A 21,206-nucleotide genomic window follows, 5' to 3' on the forward strand; every position below is an offset into this window, starting at 1 on the left:
TGCAGTTTGTTTAGCAAATTGGTGGCACTGTGAATGTTCCATCCTTTATAAGATGGTAGCTAGTAAGACAAATGAATTCCTCTACCCCTCTCAGTTGGCACCATTCAACACTGACCACCCCTACGCTTGTCAGATAGGTGCCAGATATAAGGCAAGGGTATTTTCCATGCATTGAATAAAATAGCACCTAAGACAAAGCTTAATTTGGATATTCTATAATAAATGTCTGTGAATATGTACTTTTTTCCTAGTGGCTAGGAAGCAGTGTTGTCAAATAGTGAAAACTGTGATTGGTAAACCATTTCGCTGCATAATCTTGAGCGGTCTTCTAAACCCCATCTAAAAGAAATGGAATTCATGATACACCTGCTCTACCTGCTTAGAATGCACAAGTTTAGTGATCTAAGGGAAACAATTCAAGTAACTAAAGATTAAAAATAAAATACTGTCAGTGAAATATAGGAAGGAGAGAATAGGGCCGTAGAGAAATAAAGTTCAATTTTGTCAGCTATTTTTATTGGTTGCTAATTAAGGATTTTATCATTTTAAGTCAGCTACAGTGTGGAGAAAGCTCATGATTTCAGTAAATGTGAATACTACTACTAAAAAGAAGCAAAAGATAAATTAGGGACTATACCTAGGTTCAGTTCAGTTCAGTCACTCAGTCAAGTCCAACTCTTTGCGACTCCATGGACTGCAACACACCAGGCCTCCCTGTCCATCACCACCTCCCGGAGTTTAATCAAACTCATGTCCATTGAGTCGGTGATGCCTTCCAACCGTCTCATCATCTGTCGGCCCCTTCTCCTCCCACCTTCAATCTTTCCCAACATCAGGGTCTTTTCCAGCAAGTCAGTTCTTCGCATCAGGTGGCCAAAATATTGGAGTTTCAGCTTCAGCATCAGTCCTTCCAATGACTGTTCAGGACTGATTTTGTATAGGATGGACTCGTTGGATCTCCTTGCAGTCCAAGGGACTCTCAAGAGTCTTCTCCAACACCGCAGTTCAAAAGCATCACTTCCTCAGTGCTCAGCTTTCTTTATAGTCCAACTCTCACATCCATACATGGCTAGTAGAAAAACCATAGCTTTGACTAGACAGACCTTTGTTGGCAAAAAATATCTCTGCTTTTTAATATGCTGTCTAGGTTGGTCATAACTTTTCTTCCAAGGAGTAAGCGTCTGTTAATTTCATGGCTGCAGTCACCATCTGCAGTGATTTTGGAGCCCCCCAAAAATGAAGTCTGCCACTATTTCCACTGTTTCCCCATCTATTTGCCATGAAGTGATGGGACCAGATGCCATGATCTTCGTTTTCTGAATGTTTGAGCTTTAAGCCAACTTTTTCACTCTTCTCTTTCACTTTCATCAAGAGGCTCTTTAGTTCTTCACTTTCTACCATAAGTGTGGTATCCATCTGCATATCTAAGGTTATTGATGTTTCTCCCAGCAGTCTTGATTCCAGCTTGTGCTTCATCCAGCCCAGCATTTCTCATGAATCCAGTACTCTTGCCTGGAAAATCCCACGGGCGGGGGAGCCTGGTGGGCTGGAGTCCATGGGGTTGGGAAGAGTCGGACGCGACTGAGCGACTTCACTTTCACTTTTCACTTTCATGCATTGGAGAAGGAAATGGCAACCCACTCCAGTGTTCTTGCCTGGAGAATCCCAGGGATGGGGGAGCCTGGTGGGCTGCCGTCTATGGGGTTGCACAGAGTCGGACACGACTGAAGCGACTTAGCAGCAGCAGCAGCAGCACTCTGCATATAAGTTAAATAAGCAGGTGACAACATACAGCCTTGATGTACTCTTTGCCTGATTTGGAACCAGTCTATTGTTCCAAGTCCAGTTCTAACTGTTGCTTCTTGACCTGCATACAGATTTCTCAGGAGGCAGGTAAAGAGGTCTGGTATTCCCATCTCTTTAAGCATTTTCCATAGTTTGTTGTGATCCACACAAAGGCTTTGGCGTAGTCAATAAAGTAGAAGTAGGTGTTTTTCTGGAACTCTCTTGCTTTTTCAATGTTCCAACAGATGTTGGCAATTTGCTCTCTGGTTCCTCTGCCTTTTCTAAATCCAGCTTGAACATCTGGAAGTTCATGGTTCATGTGTTGTTGAAGCCTGGCTTGGAGAATTTTGAGCATTACTTTACTAGCGTGTGAGATGAGTGCAATTGTGCGATCGTTTGAGCATTCTTTAGCATTGCCTTTCTTTGGGATTGGAATGAAAACTGACCTTTTCCAGTCCTGTGGCCACTGCTGAGTTTTCCAAATTTGCTGGCATATTGAGTGCAGCACTTTGACAGCATCATCTTTCAGGATTTGAAATAGCTCAACTGGAATTCCATCACCTCCACTAGCTTTGGTCGTAGTTTTGCTTCCTAAGCCCCACTTGACTTTGCATTCCAGGATGTCTGGCTCTAGGTAAGTGATCACACCATCATGATTATTTGGGTAGTGAAGATCTGTTTTGTATAGTTCTTCTGTGTATTCTTGCCACCTCTTCTTAATATCTTTGTTTCTGTTAGGTCCATACCATTTCTGTCCATACCCATGTTATACCTAGGTTCTCTCCCTGTAAAGATAATATGGTTTAGAGAATACTGTTATTTATAGTGATAATGATTCCCCTCTATAAAGCCTATGAAATGAGATACAATTATCTCATTGAACCTTTCAGAAAAAGTATCTTCCATGGATTCGTAATTGTTAATCATCATTATCAAGCTAATTTCAAAAGAAAGGGAGAAAAAGTAGATTTGAATGGAGAAATGAGTGCTAGAAAATATAGAATTTTACTTCATTTGTATAGTAGAGCATCATCTTGAAGTATATATGAAATGGATCAAAGTTGTTTGTGCTTTGAAAATTGAAACAGTGTTCATCATACATAATTAAACAAAGTTGAAATTTTGTAGGTATGAAACAAACCAGAAAAAAAAAAAGCCACAGCTATGATAGCTATTACAGGAAATGGAGGAAATTAATAATAAAAGACAGTACACTACTTCATAAATACATGCTCATCATGAGATTTAGAGGATGAGAGCATTAAGCTAATACCCTGATTAATTTAACAATTTAATCCTGGAATTAGAGTACAGATAGTTCAAAATTCATTTGTACCAACCAGAAAAACAGCTTACTTTCATAAAGTAGGGTTTTTAGGCAGTTCTTGTAGGTATACGAAGATAATATTCTCTTAAAAATTATTACTTAGCAAGACCTGATTGATGTGAATATTTCTTAAATAACCAAGTTTCTGTATCTTTTGTTAAGAAAATATATTAAGAAACAAACAGATTGGGGGCATTTTTGCCTTATATCCAGTGATCTTGATCTTGCTTTTTATAACTTGTCCTAAGTAACTCGTAGGAGCTATGATTTTTAAAACTGCATTATCACTGGGTACATAGATTCGTGGGGTGGGGGGAGGGTACTTTAAATAGGTCTCTCTATTCATAGTCAGTAAGATTTTAGTTAACCTTAATTAGAACATCTTTGAATACCGTTTTGATGCATAAAATAGTGTATCAAAACATTTTAAAATAAAATTTGGAGGATTTTTAGAAAGTATAAATAGCAAAAGAACAGCTTACCCGATAGGCTTTCATTTCACGTCGAGTCAGCATCTGAGAGCCACTATTTTTCCTACCAGCTATCTGGTAAAAGCCCACAGTTTGCCAAAATGGTTAATAGGGCACAAGTATAGACGCCTCATGTGATGCGCCATGTAAATGTAAACCTTTGTAGCTACATGTTTTTGTAGCAAGAGAATTGTTTTAAAAGGCACGTAATTTATTAGCTATCGGTAGCTTCTTTATTGCCTTGCCGCGCTGCAGTAATAAATAAAAGAAAGTGAACTGATTTTACAAATGGCACACAAGGTGCACATTTTGTGGGGAAAAAAAAGTCTTTTTTTAAAGAATTGGCATTAAATCCTTTTTTTGTGATGACAAAGAGGCTAAGAGTGCAAACTGTATTTTCTGTTTATCGAAAACAGTCTTTTTTTCTCGGGGGCATTTTTTCCTATGATCATCAAGGGATTTCAAAAGCAATAAAGTGTGGAATCATTGTTCGACTTGAACAGTATTAAAACTTAGGTTTTAATTTCAGTGAAGTAATAAGATTTGAACCTGTCTCACATTACAGCACTGTAAGGCATTTAGCAATTGTATTTTAAAAGAGGTTTTTAAGATGCAGCTCACTTGTAAGCTCACTGTCTGTCAGTAATTAATAGTTTTTCTTCAGCATAGGCTGTTGTGATCAAACCAAGAAATATCTGAGTTTTTAGTAATACATTATGATAATTGTGAGTGTTTATTCCTAATTAGTCTAAATGTCTAATAATTTTCAGCTTGTGTCTCTCTGGCTGCTTAAAAAAAGAGAGTGACTTTTAAAGCTACAGTGTGTCTTTGGGCTTTTAAAATATGAATGTAGGTGTGCATGTATGTTTCAATAAGCTTTACTCTCAGCAAAATTATATGTCAGTCGACTCATTCATTAACCAAGTATTTTATCCTTCAATATCATTTCCTAGTTTTTAGACATTACATCATTTGTGTATGTAGAAACAAGTGTTTTCAGATACGGTATTAAATGTACAGCTAAACCCAAACCGACAGTCTGGATTCTTCAGTACTCATCACTAAAACTTACTTTACTTCTCAAAAAAGGTTTTAAAATATGAGCATTTCTATTAGATCGATGTGGCAACATACTTGCTGATGAAAGATTGTAGTTACCATTTTGAATTGCTATTGAAAATAATTGCCTCTACAAAAGGAAACATCTGTATGATAGCACGTGGTTAAAGCTGCCATCAATTTTTAACATTTGAGGGTTGAGCTATGACCTTTTATGATGACTGTGAACAGTAACTGCCTCCATTAGCCATAAGTTTTGTTTCTTTATTTTAGTAGATGGCCTAGGCTGTAAATATTAGAGAATCTAAAATAAATCAACATATTATCCTAAGGATACAAAATGTAAGAGCTATTTGTGGTTGGGAACCTTTGACAGATAGTTTGGATGAAGCAGATGATTGCCTGCCTAGCGTATCTGGTCTGCATTGCTATGCCTGCAGGCAGTTTAGTGCTATGGTTGTATATTGATGTCAGGGTTAGTACTGAGTGGCTAGCAGTGACAGATGTCTATAATTACAGGCAATGCTTCCAGTATTTCTGAAAAGCCAGCCTATGTTGAACAATTATCTTATTTCTGCCTTGCCAAAGAGCATGTTCCAATTGCTAGTATTAGAAATGGTGAATATAGCGCTTCATCTGCTGCCTTGGGACAAATGTGGGAAAAGCACTTGGTTATAAAATGTAAATGCAAAATATTTTTTTAACATTTTGAATTAGTTCAGTTCAGTGTTTTCCTAATTTTTATCTTCCCATAATGTTTCTGTTGAAGGAGTCTTGAAGTAACAGAAGCACATTTGGCTACTTATTGGGATTTTGTTTTCCCTTATGCCTGTGTATCTCCCAAGTGCCAGTATCCCTTGCTTTGCTGAATAGATTCATTTAAGCAAAGTTGGTTTTGAAACAACTTTCTCCAATGTGAATTACATTTTTTTGACTGACTCCCTTCACAACATTGGAAATGCATTTCTATGGACAATCTCCCACACCTTCTGATAAGAACTGCAGAAGGGTAGACAGTGCTGAAATGAACAAAAACACCGTAGTGCCTGGTGTCTTTACTGAGCAGTTACAATCCTCAATTTTTGTTTTAATCCTTTTTTTTTTAAACCTTCAACCACTTATTGTCCTCTCCTGTCTCCACATGACCGCTTCCTTCCATGCTACCACTTAGCCCACTTTCATGATTCATTAGAAATGTTTTCATGCCTGATGGTCACAGTTCCCTGCCGTCTATTTTTTCCTGGTTGTTTGCATTTCTGAGACACAGACAAGACACTCTAATACCACGGTCTCCAGCAGATACAGCTGCATCCTTACGCAATACCCTCTAACCTTTACATTCCTGAGGTTCCTAAAGTTCATGACACTGGGTATTAAAACATTATCCATGCTGTAAGTGATACATTCTGTATTTTTCAGGTAAAGTAGACTGAGAAATACCTAGGAAATAGCATTTGAGATATGTTTATCTCCAACCTTAATCTAACCTTTATTGAGTTTCTGCTTTCTGCTTCACTCCACTATGTGGCATTATTTGTTACATTTTCTCCTTTAGTCTTCTCAGCAAAATTCCCTTTAATAGGTAGCATTATCTTCATTTTATAGAATTTAAAAAAGGTTTCAGAAAGGTTAAAAACTTGTTCAGTGTCAGATCCTGAGTTTTCAAGCAAATCATACTCTAAACTTAAGTTTGCTTTCTAGTACATCCCATTACCTACCTTTAGGCATGAGGTGGCGCTAGTGGTAAAGAGCTCACCTCCCAGTGCAGGAGATGTAAGAGACACAGGTTCGATCCCTGGATTAGGAAGATCCCCTGGAGGAGGGCATGGCAACCCACTCCAGTATTCTTGTCTGGAGAATCCCATGGACAGAGGAGCCTGGTGGGCTACAGTCCATAGGGTCGCAGAGAGTCAGACACGAATGAAGTGACTTAGCATGCATGTACTAGGCATGATCAGATTCAAGGGTAATGATTGATGAGACCATTATCAGAAGTTTCATCCCCATATTTGCTGTTTTACTTCCCAAGGAAAAATCTCATCTCGACAACCACAGATTGTACCTCTAGTTCTGACTAGCCGTCCATCAGCAATTCAATCCATGGTCTAGTATGAGAGGTCAATATTATATTCATATATGAATGGCAGATGCTTTCTGTTCTTACTGGGCCTATCACACAAAATTTTTTGGTAATTTAAAACCAGTGATGATGTTCTGGAACCCCTTGTCTGTGTGCATTTAATTTAACAAAGAAAACTCAGAGAATTGGATGAGTTTGTTTACCTGAATTGGGAAGACTTTGATAATTTATTGGGCACAGGGATGTAAATCATCACTTAGCCCGATAGATGGGAACTTGCCCTGGAGACTGAAAACAGGAACTTGTAATGATTCAGAAAAGGAAGACAGGGGCTTTAAAATCAGGAGCCTAAGTTGCCCAGATGGAGCCCTGGGGCAAAGCATCACCTCTGCCCCAGAGCATTCTGCTTCCTCCTGTCTCCTTTCTCATCGCACCTCCCTTTCCTTCTCCGTAAAGCAGACGCTACAGGTAGAAGACCCAGGAGTAGGGGTTAGGCTGTCTTCCACCGGGACTCCCTTCCCTCTAATCACTCTTCTTTATACACTGCTAAAGCTGCTCATGTACTAGTTTAGAGCAAATATCCATTTTCCAGCAGCTAGTCTAGATAAAGCGCAAATAAAAGGGACCGTCACTTGGTGTATGGCTCATAACCTTAATGTTAGACTAACGTCTGACTGTATCTTATTTAATAGTGGCGGCCGTTTACTGACCACCTAGTCCAATGGCTAGTAGCTAATGTTTATTTGGTGCATACTGTGTGCTAAAACTTTTCCAAGCACTCCTGCCAGTGTGCTGCCAGTGCTATATATGATGTAGCATTTGGTGACGACAGTAATAATAGCCACTTCTTTATGGGAATTTTACCATGTGCCCAGACTGTTGTAAGTGCTTTACATATGTTAATTACTGTAACCCTCTCAAAAATTCTGTAAATTAGGTCCTACTGTATCATCCTTTTTTATATTTGAGGAAACTGAGGTGTAGAGGGTAAGCAACTTGTTTTAAATCATTCAGTAATTGGTAGACTCCAACTAGTCTTGGCCTTCAGAATCGCTCTTTAACCACTTTATTGGACTGCTTTCTAATTTGTGATATTTTCGTTGTGATATTCTTTCCATTTATAGATAAAGAAACAGACTCTTAGAGACTAACTAATTTTACTAGAATCATAGACTTGATTCCTTAAATCAAAATATGTATTGAATGCTTTTCCCTGCCCAGCTCTGTGCTAGACTCGGAAGGGGCAGTCTCAGGCAGAATCCCGCATGCCTCGCGCTGCAGATGCATGCCGTGTCTCCTCCTGGTTGAGGTTGCCTAAAGTATGCACTGGGTTAGCCTGTTCATTTCTGGCTTCTTACTGAGAGGATAATATTCTTCCTGGGCAGCTGCGTGGTTGGTTGGTTCTTGGTTCACCAGTTAGACTTCGGCATACATTGTAGCTAATTTTCAACATGAAAGTGTTCAGTAGGAAGGCTAGGATGGAAGCAGTAGTTAGCCTGTTGCTGCAGGTACTGCCTCTTCAGAGAAACCCCAATATTAGTGTTTGAAGACATCAGAAGTCCATCAGAAGGGGAACTCTGATCCATTGCATTTAGCTAAAGTTTTCACTACCTAGGCTAGTGAGAGAGACAGAAAGGAAAAGATACAAAGGACTATAGGATCAACGTTTTTGAGTAAAGTTTGAGAATGTAATAAAAAGATGAAACTAGCTGATTTGAAAGAGTAATAAAAAATACAGTCATTGGTAGCCTTGTTTATTCTTTGCGCTGTTATTCCTTTACTCTTTGTGTCAGTTGCCCTTCCTAGAGGGATAGAGAGCTGAGTGGGAGGAAAGCACAGAAGTTGTTTTGAATGTAGGAAATGGGACATGTTTCAGAGAGGCAATATGGAAGCAGTGTCTGTGTGCAAGAGCTGGATTAAGTGGTGGAAAACTCAGTATGATTTAAATGACTACTGAAATGAGTTTCATTTATTAAACATGTACTTTTACCCATCAGAAGGTGACTTGGCCTCCTTACATCATTAGCCCCATTGCCACACTTGCATAATGAGAGTGCCTTGTGGGAAACAACAGTACTAAGAGATCCTTAAAAATAGTTCTGTCAGTTATTATTTATAATTTGTTCTTCTTTAGGGCTATCCTTTAATAATTGGTTTCTTGAATTATTTCATAGAAGCAAATCCATTGCAATCCATATAACCACATCCAGGCTTTGAACAGCACTTCACTATGCCTCTGCTCATAGCCTCCAGAATAAAATCAAAGTCCCATGAATATTGTAAGTGACAGCCACAAAGATCCTGAGCCACACTCTCCTTGTATCTAAAGTTGGGAAGGCCTTCTGCTCTTCCCTTATCCCTGAAATCAGGTGGCAGGTCCCTAAACTCTGTGCTTTTTAGGTTGTGCGCCTGAGGAGTGATGTGTCCAGAGTTCCAGAGAAGGCTTGGAAAGTAGTTAAGGTGAGTTGAGCTGCTCGTTATTGTGGTGGATCACCAGTCTTTATGCTTATCTCACCACAGCCCTAGATTCTTAGTACTAAAATAGGCACATTCACAGCGATAATCAAGGCACACTGTCTTGGTTCCTTTTTTTTTTTTTGGCACTGTGTAACCCTACAGTGTGCGTGTTTCATAACCAAGTGAACGTTCAGCAGTCAGGTGACAAGCAGTGTTACCTGTGACAGCTCTGTGGGTGTGAGTGTATAGTGTGAAGACAGCCTAGGTTTCTTGATTATGACACTTCTGAAGTGGCCAATTCTAGCCAGCTATCCATGGACAGAGGAGCCTGGTCAGCTGCAGTCCATGGGGTCACGAGAGCCGGACACGACTAAGCAACTAATACATACTTTCTATTCATACCTGAAAGGAGAAAGTTGTATTACTTTATGCTGAATAGCATCTCTTAATTGAATGGTATCTAGAGCACATGTATCTGTTGTACCAGAATATGTTTCTGAATACCACCTTTGAAAGGTATAAAGGATTAAACGAAATCATTTACTTCCCAATTCCCCACCTTCTAACAGACTTTATCTAGCATCAGTTCTTTGCTCCAGAATGTAATCATGTCATCTTATAAATTTGCTATTGCCAAGAATTATAAATGAAATAACCTGAAATGCCCCCTTTAAACTATGATCTCAAAACTTTCTACCTAAATTAATCAAGCTTTCTTCTCATAGCCTTGTGCCATAGGCATGGTTAGCCTCTTATTGTATGAACTTGGAAAGATAATATATTTACCCTAGACTTTACCATGGCTTTAGCCACAGAAGACTAGTTTAACAGAAGCTTGGCCCCAGATATGGAGTGAGTTGGCAGCCAGCAGGAGCAAAGCTGTGTCAGGACAAATGTACACTCCCCATCTTCTCTAGTTGGCTTTCAGCTGGTTGCACCACAGGAGTCTTTCTGTGGACTGTGTGTCCTGTGACCAATAGCTGGTGCTCTCGACCCAGCTCCCTCTTGGCTAGTGAAGGCCTGTCGGGAGACATTAGGTTCATGCTGGTGGAGATCCTTAGTCAGTGGCTCCCTGAAGGAAAGTGAGGCAAACAGCCAGCTTCTGTTGAACAGGTGGTAGTTAGACCTTAGATCTGGTCATGGGTGGGAAGAAAAGAATTTCTCTAAAATTACCAGTATTAACTGGCTTTCGCACTGTACCTGTACCCCTCCTTATAATAAATGATTGTTTAGAAACTAATCCAAAATTCTCTCTGGCAGCATCTGGAGCCCTTCCTTAGCTGTCTGGATTTGGGCCCAAGTTAGGAATGGAAACCCCACTGGGGTGCAAGCAAAAGAGGAAGCATGTTCTTAGCCATGCATCAGTGGAGGCCCCTACTGGGAGAGGGGATTATCACAAGGCAGCAGGCAGCCCTGCACCCCAGCCTGCTGAGTTCATGCTTTGTGCCACAGGATGTGGAGCGAAGGAAATGTGAGGCCAAAGTGACCGCTCCAAGTTTTCTTATACAATAGCTTATTCAAGCAGATTGGGAACGCCTCTTAAGAGATCTGTTAGGTGCATGTCCCCTTAGCAAGATGGCCACCACAGATGGCAGGTTCAGATATTCTAACTGAAATAAATTCTTAACATTCATATTTATTCTATTTTTCCATAACCAGCTTTTGTTTATCAGATGTCATTCTGTATTCAAACTGAATGAGGCAAGCAGATTCCTAATCTTTTACTGCTTGGTTTCCAATATAAATTATGGTTTTAAAATCAACTTTTGGCAAAAGATTGTTTTACCTAATGTTGGTCCTGATTTTGTGCTGTTGCTTTAAATGATACGGAGAAATTAGCCAAGGTTAACGTGGCTCTATTCAGTATCACTAAGTGTATGTATTTAATATACAGCAATGACTCTTGTACCATTAATTCTCTTGGTCACAAGTTACTTGTGATGATTATGTTTTATTCTGCTTCAGACATTAACAAGAGAGCTCAATATCTTTAGTTCCAAACTGCTAAGATCCAAGTCATTAAATACTCTTATTAGTTTCCTCTTATACCTTTCCTTTTATTCCCTCCCTTCCCCTTCTGTTTAATGGGTCTCATATAGAGAGCACTGCATTAGCCTCAAGGGCACTTTGAAGCCTGAGAAAAAATGTGGAAATTGGTTTCTTACTCATAAGAAGTGAGTTCATACTCAGTTCCAAAATTATTTTCTAAGGAACGTTAATGTTTTTATTATATTGAATCCTCTCCAGTGACAGATTTTGTTTTACCAAATTAGATTCAGTTAAAAATCTTGATTTATAAGTCATTTCAGTAGATTAAAACAATACTTTAAAATTGATAATTGTTGAGTTTTTAAAATTTTATGGTATCAATTTTGTATTATTGGATGTGAATTCTTTTATACTGAATTGGTTCAGGAAATATATCATCTGGTGGCAAAATATTTTGTTGATTTCCACAGCACTACTAATTTTCTACACTGAGCCTGCTTATAAAAGCTCTTTGCGAAGTTATAGCATCTTAAACATTTATAGAAGGCCCAAGGGTATTAACTTATTGTAATTTTCTGAAGATTCATTATCCAGAATCTTAATTCATTATAACAACTCTTATGAAAACCTATAGAACCAGTGTTTTCTCTTATTTTCCTATTTGTGCAGAATGAGAGACTCATTGTTCTGTTTAATTTGTTTCATGCGGTGCTTTTGAGTACATTTCATAGAGGGCTGTTATTGAATTTCTGTGACTGTCATTATATATCCATACAACCTTTAGGAACTAATATTCTGGGTTTCCCAGTCCTGTAATCTACTTCAAATTTAAGGATTGACATAATTAGTTTCTTCAAAGTTATAACCAGAATGTTAGAGACAACACCGCAGATACCCAAGACCAAGGATTAGGATTGGAAAAAAAGGCAATTTAAAAAATTATCACAGCGCATGCTTTTGTTCTTTATTAAATTTATAGCTCAAAATCTTATTGCTGTTTGTGTGTGTATTCCCTTGTCTGGCTTTCTTATCTTGTCTGGCTTCTTTTTTAAAAACCAGATTAAGATCATTCCAAGTACCTGCATATGCTCAGGCAGTATTTGTCACTTGGTTAGTTTAGAAATTAAAGAACGTATTGGGTCACTGAAGCATTATACATGTATCCAAATGCTTTTTTCTGGAGTTTAAAAGAAGCTCTACAGTAAAATGAATAGAGATAAGAAAACATATTAAGACAGTGTTTTAGGAGCATGCCTTTTTATGTCTGTAATAATGGTAATTTCTTACATTTCTAATGACTTCCTGTATTTCAAGAAGCAGAGAAATGGATGACTGGTTAAAATGTGTAATATTCCTAGCTTCTAAGACAATGACTATCTAGAAGTAGAAATAATTTGGTTTTGTATCATGAAAATTTGAAGCTTTATGCTCTTAACAAATGCCATTTCTAACCATGATTAGAATGTGTTAATTGGGACTTCCCTGGTGGTCCAGTGGCTAATAATCTGCCTTCCAATGCAGAGGACCCAGGTTCAATCCCTGATCTGGGAACTAAGATTACACATGCTGCGAAGCAACTAAGCCCGTGCACCGCAGCAGAGAGCCCCTGTGCTGCAGCTAAGACCCGAAGCAGCCAGATGAACAACCAGGGAAACAAGGGTGTGTTAGTTGACTGAACATACAGGAAGATTTCAACGTTAACACAAATTTTACGGGGTTTTTTTGTTTGTTTTCACTTTTTTTCTGTGTGAAAGTCTTCAAGGTAAGCACTTAACCATTCTGCTACTTTTTATGTAATCGCTTTTCTCTTGGAAAGGTAGTAGCTGGCAATACTAGCATATACTAGAAAGGGTTGGAGAAGGAAATGGCCACCGACTCCAGTATTCTTGCCTGGAAAATTCCATGGACAGAGGAGCCTGGTGGGCTACAGTCCATGGGGTTGCACAGAGTCGGACACGATTGAGCACATGTCTACATTAGAAGGGGTCCCTGAAAGGGGTTGGGGAGGGAAGCAGCATTTGTTGGATAGTACTAAATGCCAGGCTCTGTTAGGTACCATCATTTAATCTTCCCCAAAGCCCATAAGGTAGGTCTTATTATCATTCTTGTTTTTTCAAATAGGAAACCAAGGTTCAGAGACTTTAACACCTAATTAGTGGCAGAACTCAAATCCAGTTATCTTTGTGACCAAAACCTATGCTTTTCTGTGTTGCTAAGTTTATCCAGACAGTGTACTAAGTACTTCTGGAGATGTAAAAAGAAACAGACATTTTCCTTGGCCTCAGGCAGCATGAAGTAATGGAGGAAATACATATTAACATGGAAAATTATTAGTACAGCAAGATGATATTTTGTTATGTGAGAAGTGCCACTAACCGGCCTGCAACAATGGGTGCTCTGAGTATCCAGAGGAAGAAAGAGAGCTCTTCTTAGTGAATCTACAAGGAGAGCTTCTTCCTGAAGTATTATTAAGGCATTGAGATTACTTCTTTCTATAGTAAACAACAAGGACCTACTATATAGCATAGGGAACCATGTTCAATATCTTGTAATTATCTATAAAAGAATCTGAAAAAGAATATATATCTCTATGTATAACTGGATCACTTTGCTGTATACCTGAAACTAACACAGCATTGTAAATCAAGTATACCTTGATTGAAGGGTGACAATAATTGAAAAATGATGATAATCTTTAAAAATTACATCTTTTTAAATAATAAAATTTTGCAAGTGGTCACCTGAGTGAGTAGAATTTGGAATATGTTATTTTTACAGAAAAAAAGTTCTTTGTATAAAAAGACACTTTTTTTGGTTGTTTTTTCCTTTTGTTAAAATAATTATGAATGAAATGGAATCAGCCAAAATGTGCATTTTTGTTATATCAACAGTATTGAATAATAGGGATGCAAGATGAAAGAGTATCATCTCTGTCCTCAGGGAGTTTGTAGTCTAATAGAAAACTTGCATCATTAAAGAAGCGAGGAAGGAAGGCCCAGATGGACGGGCAAAACCAGATGACAGTGTGTGCACCTCTGACTGTGCGCAACGTGCAGCCAAAGGCGCAGCGGTTTATGCAGCTTCGCTGTGTCCCTCAGAGAAAGAGGAGCAACACAAGTGGGCTTATTAGTCTTTTATTTCTTAGATATTTGCTTAGTTTTCACTATGATCAAATTATCTTAATTGATTATGAAATAAAAGATTAGGACTCTATGAACTGAAAGTGAGCTTTTTTCCTTTTCTTTCATTCCTATGCCAATTCCTGTATTTTTCCTTAAAATGAGTATGTGTTGTGATATAGTTTCTTCTTGCTGTTATAAAAATTATTTGGGGTGAAGTGATAGAAGTTTTAGAAAATGTTGAAAATCCCCACATACTGTGTTAGAACTTTTTCAGTAGAAAGCTTTCACTGAATTGTGCTTTATGATAAACAATTTTATAGATATTTGCTCACTGGACAAATTAGCCTTCACTCCCAAATTATGTGTATGTATGGATGGCATCACTGACTCAATGGACGTGAGTCTGAGTGAACTCCGGGATTTGGTGATGGACAGGGAGGCCTGGCGTGCTGTGATTCATGGGGTCGCAAAGAGTCGGACACGACTGAGCGACTGAACTGAACTGAACTGAACTGAACTGAATGGTATAACTGCATTTCAAATGTTTAAAGACATTTTCATATTATCTGCATGCTCTCTGAATTCATGATAAGGTACCCTGGAAAATGTGAGATGGTCTTTTAACAGAAATGCAGTAATCATACATTGATTTTAAATGACCCTGTCACACGTGAAAACAAATCAGATTGTTGCTCTTAATGAGCTTTTCAATTTACTATTCAGTAGATCAGATAAGTGGATTTAAGAGGTAATGATCCTGTTTAGTACTCAAGCTTGACTGTCAGATCCTAGTAGTGGAGAGAAATCCCTAGGGACAAAAGCGTTGACACAGTTCTAGATGGGATAATGGGAATCAAAGCTAATGGATGATAAAAGGAATGGTGCAAGTTACAAGGATAATTGTGGATTAAAGCACTGCCATGTGTCAATGTTGACTGTTTTTTTAGCATCTTATTGGGTCATATCTGATGCTTTGAGAAGCTGTTTTGACAACAGAGCACAGTAGACATGCCTGCTTAGATTCTTTCTTTTTTGAATGCCAGAGACACAACAAAACTTCCTTATAGGAACTATCAATTTAAAAATATTTTTAATATGTTTAAATGTTTTAAATCACATTTTTGTTGTTTTTATTATTTAGTGTAGCATGGGGCAAAATCAAATTAATTTGATCTTTGCCGTAAAAAATAGCATTTATAAAATCTTGAAAATGTAAAATTTTATTTTACAAAAATAGAGGGTAGTAGGAGATACGGACACCCAAATAATTACAGTGTGAAAAGCACCATGCTAGAGAAATGGACCGGAAACTGTAAGAACATAAAGGGGAGTGCAACCTGGAAATGGGAGGAGGATTCAGAGATGACTTCTGAGTGAGATTCAGAGGAAGAGAAAGAAGGATGGTTCAGAAAAAATAAACAGCTTGTGAACATATAGAGCTCTGTAATTGCATGACAAGCCTCAGGATTTCATAAGCATTGCATTGTGACTTTAAGTTGACGGAAATGATAGAAGTTGAAGTAGGTTGGGGCCAAGTTGTGAAGGACCCTGTGTACCATAATCATATCGATATCAGGTTTTCCAAGGGACCCAATTTATTCCCATTCACGAGAGATTTTAGATCACATTGAGATAAGGGACACTTCCCTTTTTACAACATTCTTCCTTGGAGCCTTCTATGTGCTGAAAGTTTTCTGATGATTGAGGATTTGATGAGAACTAACTTCTGTAGGTTCTTTCTCCCTAGCTCCCTCTTTCCAGCAGACATCTTTCAAAACAGTGATAGCTTTGATCGTACAAGAGATGAAGGCCTATTCTCATGAGCAAAGTCACAGATAGTATAATTGAAACGCTTTTTAATTAGGGCTCAGAAGTTAGCAGAAGTTAACAGGAGTTTGAAACTTCATCTTCCTTTCTTTCTGTCTCCCCCAGCTTCTCCTCTCCACCTTTCTGCCCCCTCTTTCACCTGCTCCCCTCCTTTCCCCCTTTTTCTCCCCCTGATTCACTCTACTGGCCTGAGGAGCTTCTGGTCATAGGACTTAAGTCAAAAGCTTGGAACACAACCTTCTCGTTTAATAATATTTAAAAGCCAAACATGAGATCTCTGCAATTGGACCGCTTTCCTCCCCTGTATTACCATGTAACTCTGGATGATGTGTGGTATCCTGTGATTTCCATCTCACCTTCACAACCAATGACATTATATCAAGGTAGTGTTCACATAGGAAAAACAGAAGGCAGAATAAGTGAAAGCTTAGTTGCCATACCATAGGAAACAGGCAGATCAGGAGAAAGTAAGAGAACAGAATCACAGGGCATCCAATCAGAGATGAGAAATCCCATACAGCTGGTGTCTGGCAGAGATAACCTGGAATCACACCAGAGCATCAGGGAGTGTGAAGGTGTCAACCCACCTCTCAGCTTTGCCAGGCTATTAGGGAATATTCCATTGGCTGCCAGTGGCATTTTCCCACTTGTAGTGGGATATGTATTTATAAGCTCAGGGTGGCTGGGGTTGGGACTGAAATGTTACACCCCAAACTCTGCAACCAGCACACCCTAATGGAAAGCTTAGTGGATTCTCAGGCCCCGGTGTATTCAGCAGAGAATCCCTGAGTCTGGGATTTCAGTCTCAGCATGGAAAGTAAGACCTATCTCTATATTTGGGGAAACTTGTTGAGAGAGATTTGAGGAGAATTTCTATAAATTCTTTAACTTCCTCTTATTTTTGTAATCCTTATTTTTATAAGTGCCTAACATAATCCTGAATTACTTGATGGCTTGCCAACACCTGGAATAGACGGAAATTTTTTAAATGTTGGAATCTTTTATTGAGGCACTCTACTTTCCAGCCCATCTTTGAGATGAGTTTGTTACCACTTTGAAAAAAAAGAAATCCTGTGGTATGCTGGGACTAAAATTAGTAGGTGAATGTGGGTTTTTGTGGGTGTGTATATATTTCAACTAAGGGCAGTGCTTCCTGGAAGAAAAAGAGGAGTTAGAAAAAATTTTTAAAACTTCTTACTCTGTTCTCCCTACTTGTTCCCTGCATCATTGTGGATACAACAGTGTATTAAATCTTTACATTTATTCAGTTTGAATAGTCTGTAGAAAATATACATTAATGATAACGTTTTTGACAATTAAATGTCTTCATGCAGGTGTATGCCCGTATGTCAGAAGTCTTAGGAATAACAGATGACAACCATGTTCTAGAAACATTCATGACGAAAATGTGAGTCCCTGCTTTGGTTCTTTGATTTTTTCTTTTGTTGTATTGCTTTGATCTTTTTACTGTGCTTAAATATCTTCATAAATATTAATTTTTAATAATAGACTTTTAAAATTATGCTTTGCTTTTAGAATGGTAGCATTGTTCTTATCTGAAATTTAATTTCACAAATTTAAAATTCACCATCCAGCGGGCATTGTTATTTGTCAGGGTATCCATACAGCTGCGGTATGCAGTATCAAAACATAGTTTTGAGAAGTTTACAGACTTTGTTGAACTTCAGTTCGATGGGCAGCCTTTTTTAAATTAAAAACAAAGTATTCAATTTTAAGGACCAACTCAAGAGATTATTACAAATTGGAATCATTGAGAGAGATTTGGTTGCCTTCAAACAGGGCATTCATTGATTCCAGTAGAAACCTATGGCTATCAGAGACATGTTCTTGGAACCTGTCCTTAATTAGCCTTGTAATATTAGTAGAATTAACTAGTTTCTGGTCAGGAGACAATGTTGTACACTTAGCCTAAGGTTCTGTGCCTCCACCTGACTCCTCACTTCCTCTGCGTAACAGATAGGTAGCACTGTCTTACTTGCAGAGAACAAAGCAAGATGAACAGACATGATCACAAGAAGTAAGTTTTGGAACCCCAAATTTGATGGTTCCTTTCTTGGCAGTAAGTGTAAGTCTCTACTTGACTTCCTTTGAAATTCCTATTGTCACTCCCTACTGTGTTTGTTTTGGATACAAAGTTAATGTTTCTTTTGTGAAACATTTAGGCAAGTTTAATTTACAAAAATATGATAGAATAATAGACCATTTGGAGAACAGTGTTGCTTGTTCATCGATTGTGTATAATTTTGAACATGAAATAAAAAGAGGAGAACATGTTCCATTGGTATTTAAACTTACTTCGTGAGGTATCTGTGATGTAGGTCAACTTACATGAATAATGTGTATTTCCATGTTCTCCCTACACAAGCAAATACCTTAATTATAATTTAAAACTTTTTTTTTCATATTTAGTGTTACAAACCTTAAATACTGGGGAAGATGTGAGCCTGTAATTTCAAGGACGCTTCAGTTCCTAAATGACCTTTCTGTTGGATATCCTTTTTACTATATCTGATAATGTGCATAAACAAACCTAACAAGTGCATTCTGTTGGCCAGGTATTTTCCTTGTTTATAATTTTTCAAGTGTTTTTCTTAAGTAAAAAGCATTTCATTTAGCTTTATCTATAAATGCATAATTTTGAAAGATTTATATTAGCTACATAATATGAAACATTTTATTCAGAGTCACAATTGAATTTATATGGATATATAGATTTCTAACTAGCAAAAGTTACGTTTATACCCACTCAGGTTTATAAATGGATACATAAGAAAGTGGGCAACCACCTATGTTTCAATCCATGATTTTTCATAACTGTCAGGATAGTGTTGTTTTAAAAGAACACATATAACTAATCTTAAGAAGGTCAGTATATTCTAAAAGCTGTTATTTTATAAAAACTGAATTCCTAAGAGTCAGTATTTCTTCAGTGTTCATTTCAGTTGAAATGAATATTATTTTCTCTAGTTAATAGGCACAAAGGAGTAACAGAAAGGGAATTATAAGGCTTTTGACCACTTCCTTGTTTATTTCCTCTACCAAATCAACATCTTGTTTACTCTAAAATAAGATTTCCCATTACACATTAAATGGTTGGGTCTCTCTTTACCAGATTTTTAAAATCTATAACCAGAATCATCCTTTCTTATTAGACCATAGTTGATAGCATTGTAATGTTTCTACCAATGAGAGAGAAGCATGTTGATTATCTTTTATATGTTAGCTATCAAATATATAGGAGTTGTGGAAAATAAGTGTTAGTTTAGTTAACCACTAAGATTAGCTGATATTTTAATACAAAGACAGCATTCTGAAAATGGGTGGCATTGGATAGAAATCTTTAACGTGGGTTCACTCCAGGAATATGTTTGTATTAGTTAAGTTTAAAATTGTGTTCCTTGGCAAACCATAAAAGATTTCCAAAGTATTAGACACCCACTTTTGTGCTGGAATTTAATATGCAACTTTTTATTGGAAAATAATCGTCCTTGTCTGGCAAAATCCACCATGCAATATTTCTGTTAGTAGGTATAATGCAATAAAGACAGGGAGGGCTATTTATCACTACAAATTTTGAGGATTTCAGGATTCTTTTTATTATTTTAATATATTTCTTTGATATTAAATCAGAAAAATGATAAATTACACCTGTCCAGGCTGTTTTTCCTTTTTACTGGAAAGTGATGTACAACCCAATTCCAGTGGTCATTTTGGCTTTTTAAGATATGTATTTTTTCTTATTAAAAAAAAAACTCAACCTGTATTTTTTTAATAATAATGCTGAAATACTCTTTATTTCTAACATATGAAGTGGTTTATAAGTACTTCCTAGTATTGCAAACTCTGGCCTTTTCACAATGTATTACTTTGAGAACATATTATCTGGAAAGAAGCCTGTGTTATTTTATAGCACATATCTGTGTTTAGATTTACCCTATTTTTTAGGTTGAAATTGAAATCTAATATAAAATTAATTTGATTTGTATTTTTTTGTTCAATTTACATAAAGCCTAATTTATTTGTATCTGCTATTTAAAATCCTTTCCTGCCATTTACATCTTTTATATCTTCTTTAATCCTGACTATAATCTTTTATTTTACAAGTCACTTATTGCTTTTGAGCACTCTTTTTTGAAGTTAATAAAAAATCATATTTTCTAAAAGCTTATTAGATAAAAGTTTAAAAGCTGTAACATTTTAAACCAAGGGATGGGCATAATTTCAACTTGGGTACATTGATTTATATTTTTTAACAATTATTTCAGGTTTGCATATTTAGAAATATATATTAACTCAATTTGATCTCAGTGCTCAGTTATTTGAATTATAAATCATTATGTCCCTTCTAGCTGATCAGTCATGAAACATCTTTGAATTCATTTACATAATGGAATATGTGAGTGGTGTATCTATTTCAGTGCAGTTGCTGGTTACCTAATGCATGTTTTGTTGTTTCTAATCGATTTCTTTATTGTAATGTGTTTTTAAATCCTGATTTTAAAGCAATATGTTATTTCTGTGTTAAAAATAAGATGGCTCAGCGATAGAAGCAGTTATGCAAGATAAAAATCTTCACCAGCTGACCTTTATAAATGGAAATCTGTTTATATATTAATATTCAAAATATTTGTATTGAAAATGCTAGTAACAAAGAAATGAAAAGCATCTTACTGTAAAATTTTTTAATGTCCCTTATTACTTTTATAATGCATGTTTTCAAATAATTATTGTTTTGTTTTTTGTATTTTTATCTTCTTCAAGGTGAATCTTACTCATTATTTGGGTCCTCAAAGCCAGTCTCTGAATTTTGGTGTTCTTCTATCTGACTGCTTGTTTAGGAATTAAAATCACAAAGGTTCTCATTTTTAGGAAGTACTAAAAAGCCTCATGTTTATTTACCTAAGGCAGTCATCTCAAACTTTAGTGATAGTCACAATTTCTGAAGTTCTTGTTGAAATACAAATTACTGGGCCCCACTACCCCCAGAGCTTCTGTTTTAACAGGTGTTAGACCGAGGCCTAAGAATTTGCATTTTCATTAGTTCTCAGCTGATGCTGGTGGCTCATGGA

At 37.2% G+C, this 21,206-nt stretch overlaps 1 protein-coding gene across 12 annotated transcripts in view; it reads left to right on the plus strand.

Moving 5' to 3' along the window:
• RANBP17 (RAN binding protein 17) overlaps positions 1-21,206 on the plus strand; it is a 359,547-nt gene that overhangs the window by 235,253 nt on the left and 103,088 nt on the right. For 8 of the 12 annotated variants that reach the window (XM_042233660.1, XM_060400223.1, XM_042233659.2 and 5 more), the window contains 3 exons: positions 9,122-9,181; positions 17,451-17,524; positions 18,547-18,627. In XM_042233660.1, coding sequence (XP_042089594.1) covers positions 9,122-9,181; positions 17,451-17,524; positions 18,547-18,627 — 215 coding nt within the window. The remainder of the gene's footprint in view (positions 1-9,121; positions 9,182-17,450; positions 17,525-18,546; positions 18,628-21,206) is intronic. The other 4 variants (XM_042233661.1, XM_060400225.1, XM_027979981.3 and 1 more) reach the window with 1 other exon arrangement.

This window comes from Ovis aries, chromosome 16 (genome assembly GCF_016772045.2).
Source record: "Ovis aries strain OAR_USU_Benz2616 breed Rambouillet chromosome 16, ARS-UI_Ramb_v3.0, whole genome shotgun sequence".
NCBI lineage: Eukaryota > Metazoa > Chordata > Mammalia > Artiodactyla > Bovidae > Ovis > Ovis aries.